This window comes from Colobus angolensis, unplaced genomic scaffold (genome assembly GCF_000951035.1).
Source record: "Colobus angolensis palliatus isolate OR3802 unplaced genomic scaffold, Cang.pa_1.0 Scaffold230, whole genome shotgun sequence".
Classification (NCBI taxonomy): domain Eukaryota; kingdom Metazoa; phylum Chordata; class Mammalia; order Primates; family Cercopithecidae; genus Colobus; species Colobus angolensis.
In genome coordinates this window covers 324,261-338,954 of record NW_012115489.1, presented here as the reverse complement: position 1 = coordinate 338,954, position 14,694 = coordinate 324,261, and the positions used below count along the sequence as shown (strand labels likewise).

Genomic DNA, 14,694 nt, shown 5'->3' with positions numbered 1-14,694 from the left:
TGGTATCCAGTTGTTCCAGTATTATTTGTTTTAAAGACTATCCTTTCCATATTGAATTACTTTTGCACATTTATCAAAAATTAATTGGCCATAATTATATGGGTCTATTTCTGTACTCCACTGTGTTCCAATGACTCTGATCTCTGTGTCTGTCCCTTCACCAATATACCACATTCTCTTGATTACTGCTTTATAGTAAATCTTAAAATCAGGTACTATGATTCCTCCAACTATATACTTTTCCAAAACCATTTTAGCTATACTAATTTCTTTGCTTTTTCACACAAATTTTAGAGTCAGCTTGTCTATATTTACAAATGCTTCTGTTGGGATTTTAATTATAATTATGTTAAATCTGCAGATCAATCTTGGAAGACTGATATCTTTACTATATTTTCTTCCAATCCATACATAGTGTATCTATTTATTTAGGTCATCTTTAATTTCTTTCATCAGTTTTGTAGTTTTCAGCACATAAATACTGTACATATTTTGATAGATTTATACTAAATATTTCATTTGTAGGGATGGGGCTATTGTGATTTCTTTAAAATTTTTGTTTCCAGTTGTTCATTGCTACTATATAGAAATACAATTAAGTTTTGTGCATTGACCTGGTATCCTGTGACCTTGCTAAACTTAAACATATTAGTTCTAGGATTTTTGTAGATTATTTGGCATTTTCTACAGAGACAATCATTTTGACTGCAAATAGGGACTATTTTGTTTTTCTTGCCTTCTTGCATTTGCTGGACTTCTAGTACTATGCTGAATAGGAGCAGTGAGAGTGAACATCCTTGCCTTGTTCTTGATCTTGGGGGTAAAGTACTCAGTCTTTCACCACTAAGCATGAAATTAACTGTAGGGTTTTTTGTACATGCCTTTTATCAGATTAAGGAAGTTCCTTCCATCATGAATGGATGTTGAATATTGTCACATGCTTTTCCTGCAACAACTGATAAAATCATGCACTTTCCATGACTGGACTGTTAATATGGTAGAGGTACACTAACTGAAATTTGAATATTAAACCGGTGTGACATCCTCAAGAAAAAAACTTCACTGATCACAGTGGTCTGTGACCATACCACCCTAAACACACCAGATCTAATTTGATCATGGTATGTTATTTATATATTGCTATATATTTTGTTGCTTTTTTCATCTACACCCATGAAAGGTCCTGATCTATAGTTGTCTTGTTTTTTTCTTATAATGTCTTTGCCCAGTTTTGATATCAGGGTAATGCTGGCCTCATAAAATTAGCAAGTGTTTTCTCCTCTTCTGTTTTCTGAGACAGATTATGTAGAATTGTGTGTTATTCCTTCTTTAGATGTTACATAGAATTCCCCAGTGAAATCACCTGGGCCTGGAGATGTCTTTCTTAAAAGATTAACTACAAATTTATTAAAAAGAAATAGTTACGGGTCCATCCAGGTTGTTCATCTTGACTACATTGTTTTTATTTTATTTATGGTACTTTGTGACAGATAGAAACTTTAGACCTGTACTCCACTGTGTTCCAATGACTCTGATCTCTGTGTCTGTCCCTTCACCAATATACCACAGTCTCTTGATGACTGCTTTATAGTAAATCTTAAAATCAGGTACTATGATTCCTCCAACTATATGCTTTTCCAAAACCATTTTAGCTATCCTAATTTCAAACTCTTCTTTTATGGTATGTCTTCGTGTGCTTAGAAAAGTTCTTTCCTCCAATTTTTCATTTTAGTATTTGTATTCCAGTACTATATTTTCTTCTTGTTAATTTACATTTTTAGTTTTGATGCATAAAATGTTAGTCCACCTGGAATTTAATGAATGATATAATATAAAAATCTGTATTTTTAAAGTTAAAAATTAGTACATAAGAAAAGGATGAGGTGGCCTTGAAATCTCTCAACTCTATAAACATAAATGTTTGTTTTTTCTCACTTTAAAAAAAAGCTAAAATTTGTACATATTCACAGACTAAATTTCTTATAACCACAAAGACTACTTTTAAAAAGCTCAAGTATATATGGAGAATATATACTGTGAATATAGACGAGGAAATCTTAAAAGGAGAAAGATGACTAGCTGAAAAACAAAGAATCAGGAAGTCTTCAATGGATATTTATGCTTAAAAAATAATTAAAAGAATAATTAAAAGAAAAAAATGTTTAATGACATGGGGAATACAAGCATTGAAAAAAGTAGGATGCAAAGCTTTCTCTATAATTCTGTCCATCTCTCTAACTGGAAAATAACATACACAAAAAGGTTACTTTTATAAGCAAAGAAAACAGACAGTTTTAAAATGATCAAATTACATTCTTCATGAAGCCTAAATTCCTCCTGACAGGCCACTGAATCCATCAGTGTCCATTAATCTGATCAAGCCAGCAGAGAATGATACATTGTCCTCCCTCACTGGTTCATTTGTGTCTCTCCCAAAGCCACCCACTTACAAAAAGATGACCTTGCCAGACAGAGAACTATTGTTGAAGCATAAATTAATCAGTTGGCTTTCTCTGTAACCCCCAGTATCTAACTATTGAATATAGGTCAAGAAAATGCTGCTAACAAACATTCTCTCTTGCAAACCAGAGGAAAAGAGTCAAGGAGACTGACAGTGGAGGAGGAGATGGGGAACCAATGCTTTACCCATTTATCACTGGATTTCCTCATCAACTGATACTGCACAGCCACCTTCACAGTGTGTGTGATATTTACTAGTTAAGAAGATGAATCTTGCTGAGATGCAAAATAAATAAAGGATATAGAAATCAGATGATTTATTTGTTTCTGACATTCCAACAAATGTGGAGGTATATTATCAGGTTTAAATTAATGTGTAATTGATTTTGTATGAGTCTGCGACTCACCTAATCTTTCCATTACAGGAATAAATAGCTAATTAGAATAGTAGATAGACTATTTGCCAATGTGCTTCCCTCATGCGACTGGGAAATAACTTCAAGGCTACCTCTTTTACCTACCCCTGTGCTGGGCCTCTCCAGACATGGCATAAGCTTTGGCCAGTAACGCACTCGTTTCTGCAGTTTTGGGGCTGACTTCAGTGAACAAAGAAACACAGATAGAATGAGCCTGGAATAAAGAAAGTCATGACAAGGTAAGCACCCAAATGACAGTGTTCACTGTGGATTTAGATGAGAGGTGAGTTTGAGTCCCAGCTCTGCCACTTCCTAGCTATGAGTCTTGTGCAATTAATGTCACCTTCATTCGTAGAAGGAATATATAATTCCCACTGTTTAGGGTTTGGGAAAGATTAAGTGAGATGGTATATGCAAAGCACAGGGTGTACTCATCACGTTGTAAGTTCTCAATAAATGTTAGCTAGTATAATTTTTATTAGATTTCATGGCAAAAATAAAGTCATAACCTTAGCTCAGTCTCACTGGACTGAACTCCAGTCTCGAAGGCAGTCTTATAAATGTAAATCAGGGATAACTGGAATAGTACTTGTTACAAAAACTTGTTGTAAATATTAAATAAATTAATGGTTAATATATGTAAAGTGGTTAGAACACCACCCAGCATATAGTAAGCACTAAAAAAGTGTTAGATTTTATATTATTTGTGCTAAAATGGAAGGAGTAACACTTGGAAAAGAGAAAGAGAAAAACATTGAGTCCACACCCACCAGCCACAAAAGAACCACCTGTGCTTAATATTTCACAGGCCAAATACTGCAAGTTGTTTCAAAGAGCTGAGCGATTATCAGAGAAGACTTTGGAGCCGAGACACAGAGCAGAGCTGTTATGAGTACAGGCTGTATGGTCAGATTTGGAGTTCGAATCCCTGCTTTACTATTTGTTAGCTCTACAGTGTCAGCTGAGTTAGCTAAAACTCTTTGTGCTTCAGTTTTCTCATCCTTAAAATGAGATAAAATAATAATGGTACCTACTTCATAGAGCTACTGTACAGATTAAATGAATCAATATATCCTCTAGGGCACTTAGAAAAAGCGTTCCGTAAATTTTAACTCTTATCTTTTGGTGCTTTTGGGAAACACTGATATTTGTTTTTTTTTGTTTTTTTTTGAGACAGAGTCTTGCTCTGTCACCCAGGCTGGAGCGCAGTGGCCCGATCTCAGCTCACTGCAAGCTCCGCCTCCCGGGTTTACGCCATTCTCCTGCCTCAGCCTCCGGAGTAGCTGGGACTGCAGGCGCCCGCCACCTCGCCCGGCTAGTTTTTTGTATTTTTAGTAGAGACGGGGTTTCACCGTGTTAGCCAGGATGGTCTGGATCTCCTGACCTCGTGATCCACCCGTCTCGGCCTCCCAAAGTGCTGGGATTACAGGCTTGAGCCACCGCACCCGGCAGATATTTGTTGTTTTATTCATTCTGATCTGACCACTGCTTTAAGAAAGTCTTGAACACAAAAACCAGACTGGCATTTTCTGTAAGCAGTGGACTCCCTGCCTTCACAGCAGCGTTCTCTGACATCTCTCCAGTGTGCTATTTATAATCGTAGATTGTCAGATTGTTTGCAATGCCTTTTCTTCCGAATCTGTTTTCATGTATACTGTTAGAATGCATTGCACCTTTTCTGTGATACAGGGTATCCAGTATTTTGATCTGTTTGTCACTGTGGGAGATGGTTGAAGCCATGGGCAGCATTATCCTTTGGAGAGAGAAAAGGTAAATTTAGCAGCTTCGACTACATGATACATAAAAGTACCCTAAACTGTTACCATGTAATAGACTCAACATTCCTTCCTATGTTTTGTTTTGTTTTCCCCCGGCATTTGTGAAGTTAGTTACCTCCAAGTGAAACACCCTTTTGTTAGTTTAACCTTAGGTTTGGAAATATAATCAGCTAGACTAGTTTAAAGTACAAATGACAGCATTACCCTAAAATATCATGATTTTTCATTTAAAAAGGCCCTTTGTTTTTGCTGAAGATGTAAGTTCAGTTGTCCCCGTATCTTTTTTCCTTGGAGTAGACTCACATTTTGCTTCTTTTTCCCGGCACCAACAGAGATGAGAGTGGGTGCCTGGGAAGGGGAAGTGCTGTCTGCCAGTGACACAGCACATTCACCCACTTGAGTCAGTGTTCTCTGGCCTGGTCATTTAAGGTTTGATCAAGGGCTCTTAGGTGGATCTGGAGGCAAGTCAGGGTTAAAACAGAATCAATTCCAGCCCTTGTTCTTCTGAGAAGCCCATGCTTCCCCCGCCCTGAGAACCAGGCCTGGGGCCAAACAAGGCAACCCAGCCTGGGCTCTGGCCAACCCACTGACCTGCTGCAAGTACTGGATGGCCTGGTTGTGGTTCCTCCTTAGCTGCTCCATCTGAGCAGTTTCCTCATACAGGCTGATCAGATCTGACGTCCTGTCACCCTTGGCAGCAATAACATCGCCAATTGCCTTTTCAAAGTATGTCAGTGCTAGGTTCAATCTGTGGATGGCCAAGGAGGCTCTGCAAGAAAAGGGATGAAAGTAGAAAGTCACAGAGAGGCCACTTACTTTGCAGACACAAAAGGAACTGATTCCAAGAATTAGAGAATTTGGCCTTCGTAGGCCCATCATCTTGGTAGCTGGCTCAAAAATCCAGCCTTGCTGTAAATAAACTCCAATTATCCTGCATTTTATCCATCAGATTTCACTGACTACTCATTAAACCCATTACTATGTCGTGCTGTTGTCTAATTTTTTAAAAAGGCAAATGGAAAAAATGGCTTCCAGGAATTCACAAGATGGGATAATTTACCCATAAACATAGACTTTCTAAAATCAAAATAAAATTTTATTACCTCTGGTTCTCTCTCTTTCAGGCCAAAGAAAGTTTTTGCTTTGTTTTGTTCCATTTAATTTGGCCAATTCCTCCTCAGTTAAAAATGAGAGAGGATAGAAAAAAAAATGTAAATATTCCCCAAAGAGAGTGATTAAATAAATTATAGCATATGATAAATAAAATACCTCAGAGACATTAAAAGTCATGTTTTCTTTTTAGACAGATATGGGGAGATATTAAAATTGTGCTAAAAGAAAAAATATATAAAACTGCACTGAAAATGTGATCCACATAGAGATATAGTTTTCGATATCCACATATATCTGTCCAAAATGTTCATAGCAGTTATGTCTGTGTGGTGGTATCACAGTTGGCTTATTTGTTCTTTATACCTGTCTATATTTGCAAAATTTTCCACAACAAAGTTGGGAATATAATTTTTTTAAATGAGGATAAAACAATATCTCATTGAAGTTTATTTTTCCAGAGACAGCAAGACAAAATGAGAGCATGGGTAGTTCAAAGCTGGTTCTGGTAGTTATTAGCTTTATCAAACTCTACGAGCCTACATTTCCTTCTAAATAAAACAATTGAGTTTATACTGCAAGTGTGTTGTGAAGAATAATATTCAATGTAAAATCACCTAACATGTAGTAGATACACAATCAATATTCCTTCCTCCTCACTCCAATATTTGTATTCCTAAGTTGAATTAAAAATATATGTGTAAGCCAGGTGTGGTGGTGTCTTGCCTGTGGCCTCAGCTATGGAGGAGGCTGAGCCTGGGAGTTCAAGGTTTCAGTGAGTTCTGATTGCACCCTGCACTCCAGCCTGAGTGACAGAGTGAAAAGCTATCTAAATGAAAATGATAGAAATACCTACCCTCATTGGCTGTCATGAGGACTAAGTGAAATAAATTATGTAAAGCACTTAGAACAGTGCTCAGTATGTAGTTATACTTAGTAGGCACTCTAACACTTAGAACAGGACATGCATAAAAAAGGTATTCAATAAATACTAGAGAATGGATAAACAAAATGAGCACCAGAGTTTTTCTGAAAAAGGAATAAGGCTATCTTTCACATAAGGCAGAAAAACTTTAGGCCTTATGTGACAGGAGTAGACATTCACCAGACTGTAATTTATTGCCCTATGGACTTAAGTCCATAGTTTGATTTAGTTCTGGACATTCCAACATCTCCCCATTTCCCATTTGACTTCTAGATTCATGGTTGTTTAGAGGAGGCAGACATGACGCATGTATTTCATTTACTTACCATTCAGTCATATACCCTACTGTGCCAAGTGCTTACAGTTCTGGAAACAGATTGCTTTCAAGGATGTAAAGATATTTGAAAAATCTAGGGAACAGTAAACTCTTTATTCTTTTTCTTCTAACAATCTGATGGGCCCACATTCATTTCTAAATATTCTGATTCTCGGAGGATCCCTAACTCAACAGCAAGACAGTTAAATCTTGTTCTGTCTTAAACAAATTCCATGAACTTTGTTTTCATATGGAACAGCACTTTTCTTAAAAATGCACATGCTGTGCATGGCTTTCACAGCTTCCAGTTAATTGTCTTCATTAAGTGTTTCTTCATCTAAAATGTCACATGTAATGACAAAAATAGGTGGCAATTCAGAAAAAAATATATTAGAGTGAGCGTGAGAGGCAAGTGTAAGGAAGACTAAGAGTTAGTGAGTTCAGATTACAGATCCAACATTTACAAGCTGTATTATCTTGGACAATTTGTTTAACCTCGGCTTCAGTCTTCTTGACCGCCCCCCTTTAATAAAATAATAGTCATACCAACTACCTCAATAGCTGTTGTGAGGGTTACATGGGGCAGTACACAAAAAGCACAGTGTATGTGCTTGGTAAATATGAGCCTGTTTTATTATCATTTGAGTTTCTGGGGTTTCTTGCTCTAAATATTTTTCTCCCTAATATCATGTAATTCCAGGCCTCATTCATAAAATCCTCAGCTTCTCCAAGCCCAGATCTTACCTGCCCAAAGCAAGTGTTAGGTCTTTCTCAGAGACTTGTAATTCACAAACGCCTCCTTCATATAATTCTTTCAGCTCCTTCATGTTTCTCTCTGCCTTCTGCAGGTTGAAATAGGCTTCTCTGCCAGTGAAACAGTCAAGGAAAATGCCAAGCACTCAAACTAACATCCACTGCACAGGGACAGCAGGTGATAAGGAAACAAAAGGGGCTCTTGGAAAAATGAAGCAATATTAAAAATGGTTACTTAACTATGTTCTTTATTTTCCATGTATTATGTTGTCAAGAAGGAAGAATTCTTTAGAAAAGGAACAGGGGCTTGGGTTTCCTGTGGTGGTTGCTGGAATCCAAGGCTAGAGTAGGAAGGGTTTGCAGGAGTGAACGGAAACTGTAAATTACGCTCGATTTCCTTGAGAGGCATCTACTGCGTGACAATAGTTATTCATTTTTCCCAAGCCTGTTCCTGTGAATGGTAAAAGAGACTAATTACTCTGAAAGGAACTTTCTGGGTCATTTAGAAAGTCCAAGCAAAGCAGGTTTTGGGCCAGAGGCAAACAGCAGAAAAGCAAAAAAATCCCTTTAATTCCCAAACATGCTTCTATTTTCCACATTTTCAATAGCCCCCTGCTAAGGGTATAACAGAGGAAGGCCACAGATTTTGCAAGTTGAACACTAGGACCAAAAAAGTAGAGAGGCGGATGTGTGGAGAGGAGACTGGGGACACATGGGCTCAAGGAGTGCTCATGATGATTTGTGAACATCAAATGCCCTTAACATCTTTCCAGTGGAGATGGTACAAAAGGCTGTCAAAATCTCCAGTTCTGAGGAAAGGCACATGTAAGAGTCCCCCTCTGGGGGTTTGCAGAACTACTTGTTTTGTCTATTTTGCTTGGCCTCCAGCCTCATGGGCAGTATCCGCAAGAGTGTTTCAAAAAACTAAAATGATCGAGAATCGGTTAAATCAGTGGTTTTGGGCTGCAAATTACAATCTCTGGAGGGCTTTTAAAAATTTCAACGAACAGATGTACCTCAGAGCCTCTCAGTCAAAATCTTTGGGGTAGGAACAGAGAGCAGAAATTCTTAAAGCTCCCCAGGGGATTACAATGTGCAGCCTAGTTTGCCAAACTGTGCTTTAAATTATCGCCCATTCTCTCCATCCCTACACCACCACTACCACCACCCGCAACCTCATTGCTAATACTGATTTTCTTGGGTGCTCAATGAAGAGCGGAACAGACTCAGAAAACCTTCGACTGGCTAGGTGATATGTCACTAGTGAAATCTCTTCCATGGCTCAACTCAGAGCTTATATGAATAGACACAGGAAGAGAATACACACCCTTCTAGATGGAGAGGAGAGGCTTGTGGAGGGCCTCGATGTTGGAACAGATCTACAAGGCCTTGGTTCCATTTTCCACCCTCCTGTATGAGATGACCCATCTGGCATGTGTGGCCTGTGGCCCCGAACACTAAACACAGCTGGGAAGGGAAGGATATCGGTTCTGCAGGAGCCAGGCCACTCCCAGAGTGTAGTACAGCATGACCAGAGCTTCCAGGATTTCCTCTTTCTCCTTATCTGAGGTCGTATTTGCCTTCCAGGTCAACAGTGTATTCTTGGCTGACACAGCATGTTTCTTGGCCTGAACTGGGAGGCCTGGGGGAGTTAGAGGGTGGGTAGCAAGAAGACAGACATTAAAAAGGTATGCTTCAGTCAAAAACATTCCTGGGAGGGGATAAAGTGGGCAGTGCAGTTGTCATATGGTTTATAGCATTGGTTCCTAAATCTGGCTGTGAATCAGAATTATTGGAAATGCTTGTAAAGAATACAGATTCCTGGGCCCCACCCAAGACCTACTGAGTGGGGAATCTCTAGAGAAGTGGGGTCTAGGGGTCTCTAATTTTAATGTGCACCACAAGTGGTTCTTATTCAGCTCTCTCAACATTAGCCTTCAGACCTCAGTTTGGAACTCAAGGTAGAGACAGGAATGGAAGGTGAGTATCCTATTTCTGGTTCTACCTGCCACTAATGCCATGTGACCTTTTCAACCCACAAAGCTTCTCCATCCTCCAACTGTTGAACAACAATAATAATTATAGAAGCTGCCCCTTATCAAACACATGGAGATAGTCCAGGAACAAAGTAGGTTATGCCATAGAATGCTGTGCATTGAGCATTCTGGAAAAGCCATTCGGTAAATACAAGGGCTTATGAATGCAATTACTTCCATCTGGGGATTTTTTTTTTTTTTCGATCTAAGATGAATCTGGTGATACTAACTGGTCACATAACACACATAAAAAGATTGCAATTGCGAAATGCAATGAGGCCCCAAACTCAGAAGACAAAGGCAAGGCCAGACCCTAGGTAGACACAACTGGTGGGGTTTTTCCCCTGGTTTTACCTTTTCTTTTCTTTTTTTTTTTTAATATTTAAAAATACAAAACTTGTGCCCAGGGCTGACTTTCCATAGACTGCAGGGAGGGAGCTGCTGTGCTACATACAAAACCCTAACCCAGAAGCAGGTCATCTAATGATTTAGCACCAGGTTCCTCTCAAATATGCATTGCATGAAGGGTGAAAGGGCAGCCCCAAATCTCATTTTTCCCCTTGTGTTTTGCTGATGTTCCCGGGCACTTACACGAGCTGCTCTTTGTCCAGTCAACAGAGGTAGACTTGCAAAGACTGAAAACAACAGGTAGGGTTCACTTTCAGCCCTCTCTCTGCAAGTTCCTAGGGGCTGGTAAACATACTCACCCCTGCCAAGTAGGACACTGTGCCCCTAATCCTCACTTCACACCACCAGCCCCAGTCCTACTCAACAAGCTGCCTTTGGCTCCTGAAGCCTAGTTTCACAGAAGGGGTGCAAGTCAATAGCAATAAGGATAAATTTAAAAGTTTGTCTTTGATACCTGTGCCCTCATGTGTTCTAAGTGCACCTCCTAAATTAGTTATAGCAATGAAAGGGAACACGGTCTTCCCTGGGAGAGTTCTAAAGGTGACCCAGGTCCCTTTTCCCTTTTGCAACCATTGTCTAAGCAGCAGTGTCAAAATGAAGTTCAATTCTTTTGTGACTTCTGACCAAAGCAAGAACCGTAAAAAAGCATTTCAAATGCTCCTTCCCAAATTCACAAGAAGATTATGTCTTCCCCTCTTTCCAAACAGCTGAGACAAAAGTACAATGCTTGATCCATGGCCCCCAAAAAGGATGATGAAGTTCAGATTGTGCAAGGACACTATAAAGGTCAGCAAACTGGCAAAGTAATCCAGGTTTACCAAAAGAAATATGGCATCTGGCTGGGTGTGGTGGCTCACGCCTGTAATCCCAGCACTTTGGGAGGCCAAGGGGGGCGAATCACAAGGTCAGGAGATGGAGACTATCCTGGCTAACATGGTGAAACTCCGTCTCTACTAAAAATACAAAAATTAGCTGGGCGTTGTGGTGTGCACCTGTAGTCCCAGCTACTAGGGACGCTGAGGCAGGGGAATCACTTGAATCCGGGAGGTGGAGGTTGCAGTGAGCCGAGATCACGCCACTGCACTCCAGCCTGGCAACAGAGTGAGACTGTTGCAGGAAAAAAAAAAAAAAAAAAGCATATACTGACAGGGTGCAGTGGGAAAAGGCTAATGGCACAACTATCCATGTGGGCATTGACCCCAGCAAGGCAGCTATCACTAGGCTAAAACTGGAAAAGAACAGAAAAAGATCCTTGAGCAGAAAGTCAAATCTCACCTAGTAGGAAAGAAAAATAGTAGATAGGAGGAAGAAATATTTGAGAAGATGCAGGGGTAAAGTATCCCTATATACACCTTTCATTAAAAACTGCAAAAATAAAAATAAATAAAAGTGACCCAGAGCCAAGAAGTCTCGGCAGAATACTCTGAAATACCTGTTCTATTGGTCTCAACTGAAGAGAAAAATGGACTCTGATGAAAGAGAGGGTTGTGCCCTAAGTTAAGAGTGGCCTTCAAATTGCACTGTGCATTATAAACACCCTATTAAAATGCAGATTCCTGTACTACACTTCCAGTAGTTACAGCTCACAAGTTCTGGGATAAGAACCAAGAATACACATTTAAAACAAGCAACCATGTTTCAGATGGTAACCAAGGGTTCTCATTTGTAAGAACTAATCTTGGTAATAATGCAAGGCTGGCTGAGGACCACACTTGGAGAAACACATAGTTAGTAAAATCTTTACAGAAGAAGTAGGACTCATCTTGTTTTTCAAGAGTGGATAGGATTTTGACTGATACAAGGAGGGATTTCCCCTTGGATTAAATAGCTTGAGGCCTTGAAGATAGAATAAGCAAGCATGTGTATGTATGTGTGCCGCACTGGGGGATGAGGTTGGGTGGATACAGGATTGTTAGGGAAGGTAGAAAGATGACTGAAAGGAAACTCTGAATTGAAAAACATATAAGCGGCCGGGCACAGTGGCTCATGCCTGTAATCCCAGCACTTTGGGAGGCCAAGGCGGGCGGATCAGAGCAAGACTCCATCTCAAAAAAAAAAAAAAAATTAGCTGGGTGTGGTGGCGGGCGCCTGTAGTCCCAGCTACTCCCGAGGCTGAGGCAGGAGAATGGCATGAACCTGGGAATGGCATGAACCTCGGACCTTAGCAGATGCCAAGATGAGGAGGGGGAATTAGATCTGTTACGTAACAGGGAGTCTTCACAGGTCTGGAGGAAGAAGACAGCATCATTAGCTAGCTCAGAGAAAACTCTGCTTCGAATACTGGAAGTCGAGATTGCTACTTTAGACCAAGAAAATAAAGTAGAAAACTGAGAAAGTGTTTTGATCAAACAGGTCATTTTCCACAAGTAGGTGGGCCATTGGGAATGTGTCATTAAGGACTGTAAAAACCAAACTCAAGACAGTTCCCTGGGTCCTTAGGAAGAAGAAAGGTGAAACTGGAGGAGCTACTAAAAACCACCCCAAATCAGCAGACACTCCTTCTGGGCTTGTGAATGTCAAATAAAATAACTACCACTCAAGAAAGTTGTTCTGAGGCAGTCCCTGAGGCTTTGCAAGCCTGCACCCTCCCTGCAAAGTATCCCATGCTGGTTGTGCAATTCCCAGGAGGAATACTTTCCCTCTCTGCTCAGCAGCGAATTAATCATACGGTTCCTTACTTTCACACGACTAGGCCCCACATTGTGGGCCTTCTGATGGAAAAGCTGAGCCACATGGGGCTTAAGCAAACTGAACGAGGATCTTGATTTAAAACAATTTATTATAGTTTAAGCCCTAAAGGGGAAAAACTTCTTTCAACTTCCCAGAATCCACTCTGATCTCCAAAGTGGAATGCATGAACTCCATGGGTATGCAATATGCCATAAGAGTGTGAGGAGGAAATCAAAACTTCTCTATTTTTTTTTAATCTGAAGCCTTTTCCTATTTTTATTACTATTTATATTACATAACACATCAATAATGTTGTACACAATCTATTTAAAATACACATATAAAAAGTAATTGATTGCTTAAGTTTCTTTTAGTGATAAGGGAGCTGTCTCTTGAGTTTGGAGACCACTGCTCTAGACAAATGTTTTCCAACCTTTTCAAGTATGAAAGAGCTCTTTTTATATTTAAAAAAAACCACATGGCTTCCTCCACTTGTGATAATTATTTTCATAGACCACGATACTTGAAAAAAATCATATTGACAAAAGTACTATGAATTCAGAATCAGTAACACTTTGAAATGAATTTACGTTTATTAAGTCTAAATCCTCTTTCATGTAAAAAGAACACTGTGTATAAGATTATTGTATATATCCATGAAGGATGCTTCATAGACTGAGTCACTTCTCTGTATCTGCCTTCCCAAGCCAAGGATAACACCGTTTTACCTGCACTGACAGTGCAGCAGTTTTCAAGGTACAAGGCAGAGGGGCAGCAAGGCCTGCTTCTGAAGCCCAAGATTCAGAAATTACAAGGAAATATTGATGAGATGGCAAAATGAGTCCAAAGATTGCCCAACAAACATATCAATCATTTTGCTTTAGTCTGGGTTGGGATTCTATCATCGATGTCTGCTACACTGACTCAGACCACAGAAAATCTTCTCAGAGCTACCCAATCTTTGGAGGTTGTTATTGTCACCAGAGAGCAGTCACCTTTGATCATCATCTATATTTAAGCAGTTACTGTGGCATGGTGATTAAAAGAGCAGGGTCTAGAGTCACACTCTCCAGGTACAAATTCTGGTTTAGTCATTATGACTTGAACATCCTTATGACTTGAAAAAGTTACTTAATCTATCTGTGCCTGTTTATTCACCTACAAAATGGTACTGAAAATATATCTTGCAGAGTTGTTGCAAGGATTAATTTAACATAAAAAAGGATTAAATAGTGCCTAAATGAAGTGACTTTGAAGAAATATTAGCCATTATTATTATTACCAACATCCATTTCTCTCATTGAGTAATTTACCACATTTGTACTTATTTTGAACATTTTTCATAGTGCTGTTTACAGAATCTTTGTAAAAGGCTTGCATTCTCAAATGCAGACTCACTTCAGGTAGGTATCAGGCTGCTTGTGGGTCAGATTACCTGGTTTTTATCATTCTCTGTTGTTTCTGTACCAGTTTTTGTGTCTTTATTTTAACCAACTAGACAAAGAAGGCAGAGCTCATGACTTAGGCTTCTTTTGCTGGATCTTGCAACATTTGTAACGTAGCCCCAATACCTGAAAGATTCCCAGTAATAATAGACTGACTAAATTACTGTTTCATTAATAAGCAGAATTTCAGAAAACTGCTTGCCCATGTTACCATATTTTCCTTCCTGAACACTTGAAAACAGTGCACCACTAGTTACCAAACTACCCTGGTGATCTCCGCCTGCCCTTTCTCTGCTGCTGGATCAATAGGCTTATTAGGATCATCATCAGGGCAGTGGGCCATAGAGGTCCACTTCTAGTGTCAATTGTTCTGTTTA

At 39.5% G+C, this 14,694-nt stretch overlaps 1 protein-coding gene across 1 annotated transcript in view; it reads right to left on the bottom strand.

Moving 5' to 3' along the window:
- The window catches only part of TTC23L (tetratricopeptide repeat domain 23-like), a 60,390-nt gene that overhangs the window by 27,742 nt on the left and 17,954 nt on the right, over positions 1 to 14,694 (bottom strand). The window contains exons 5-8 of the mRNA XM_011944331.1: positions 9,244 to 9,400; positions 7,750 to 7,875; positions 5,246 to 5,423; positions 2,982 to 3,090 (exon numbers count right to left, since the gene is read on the bottom strand). Of these exons, the coding sequence (XP_011799721.1) occupies positions 2,982 to 3,090; positions 5,246 to 5,423; positions 7,750 to 7,875; positions 9,244 to 9,400 (570 nt within the window). The remainder of the gene's footprint in view (positions 1 to 2,981; positions 3,091 to 5,245; positions 5,424 to 7,749; positions 7,876 to 9,243; positions 9,401 to 14,694) is intronic.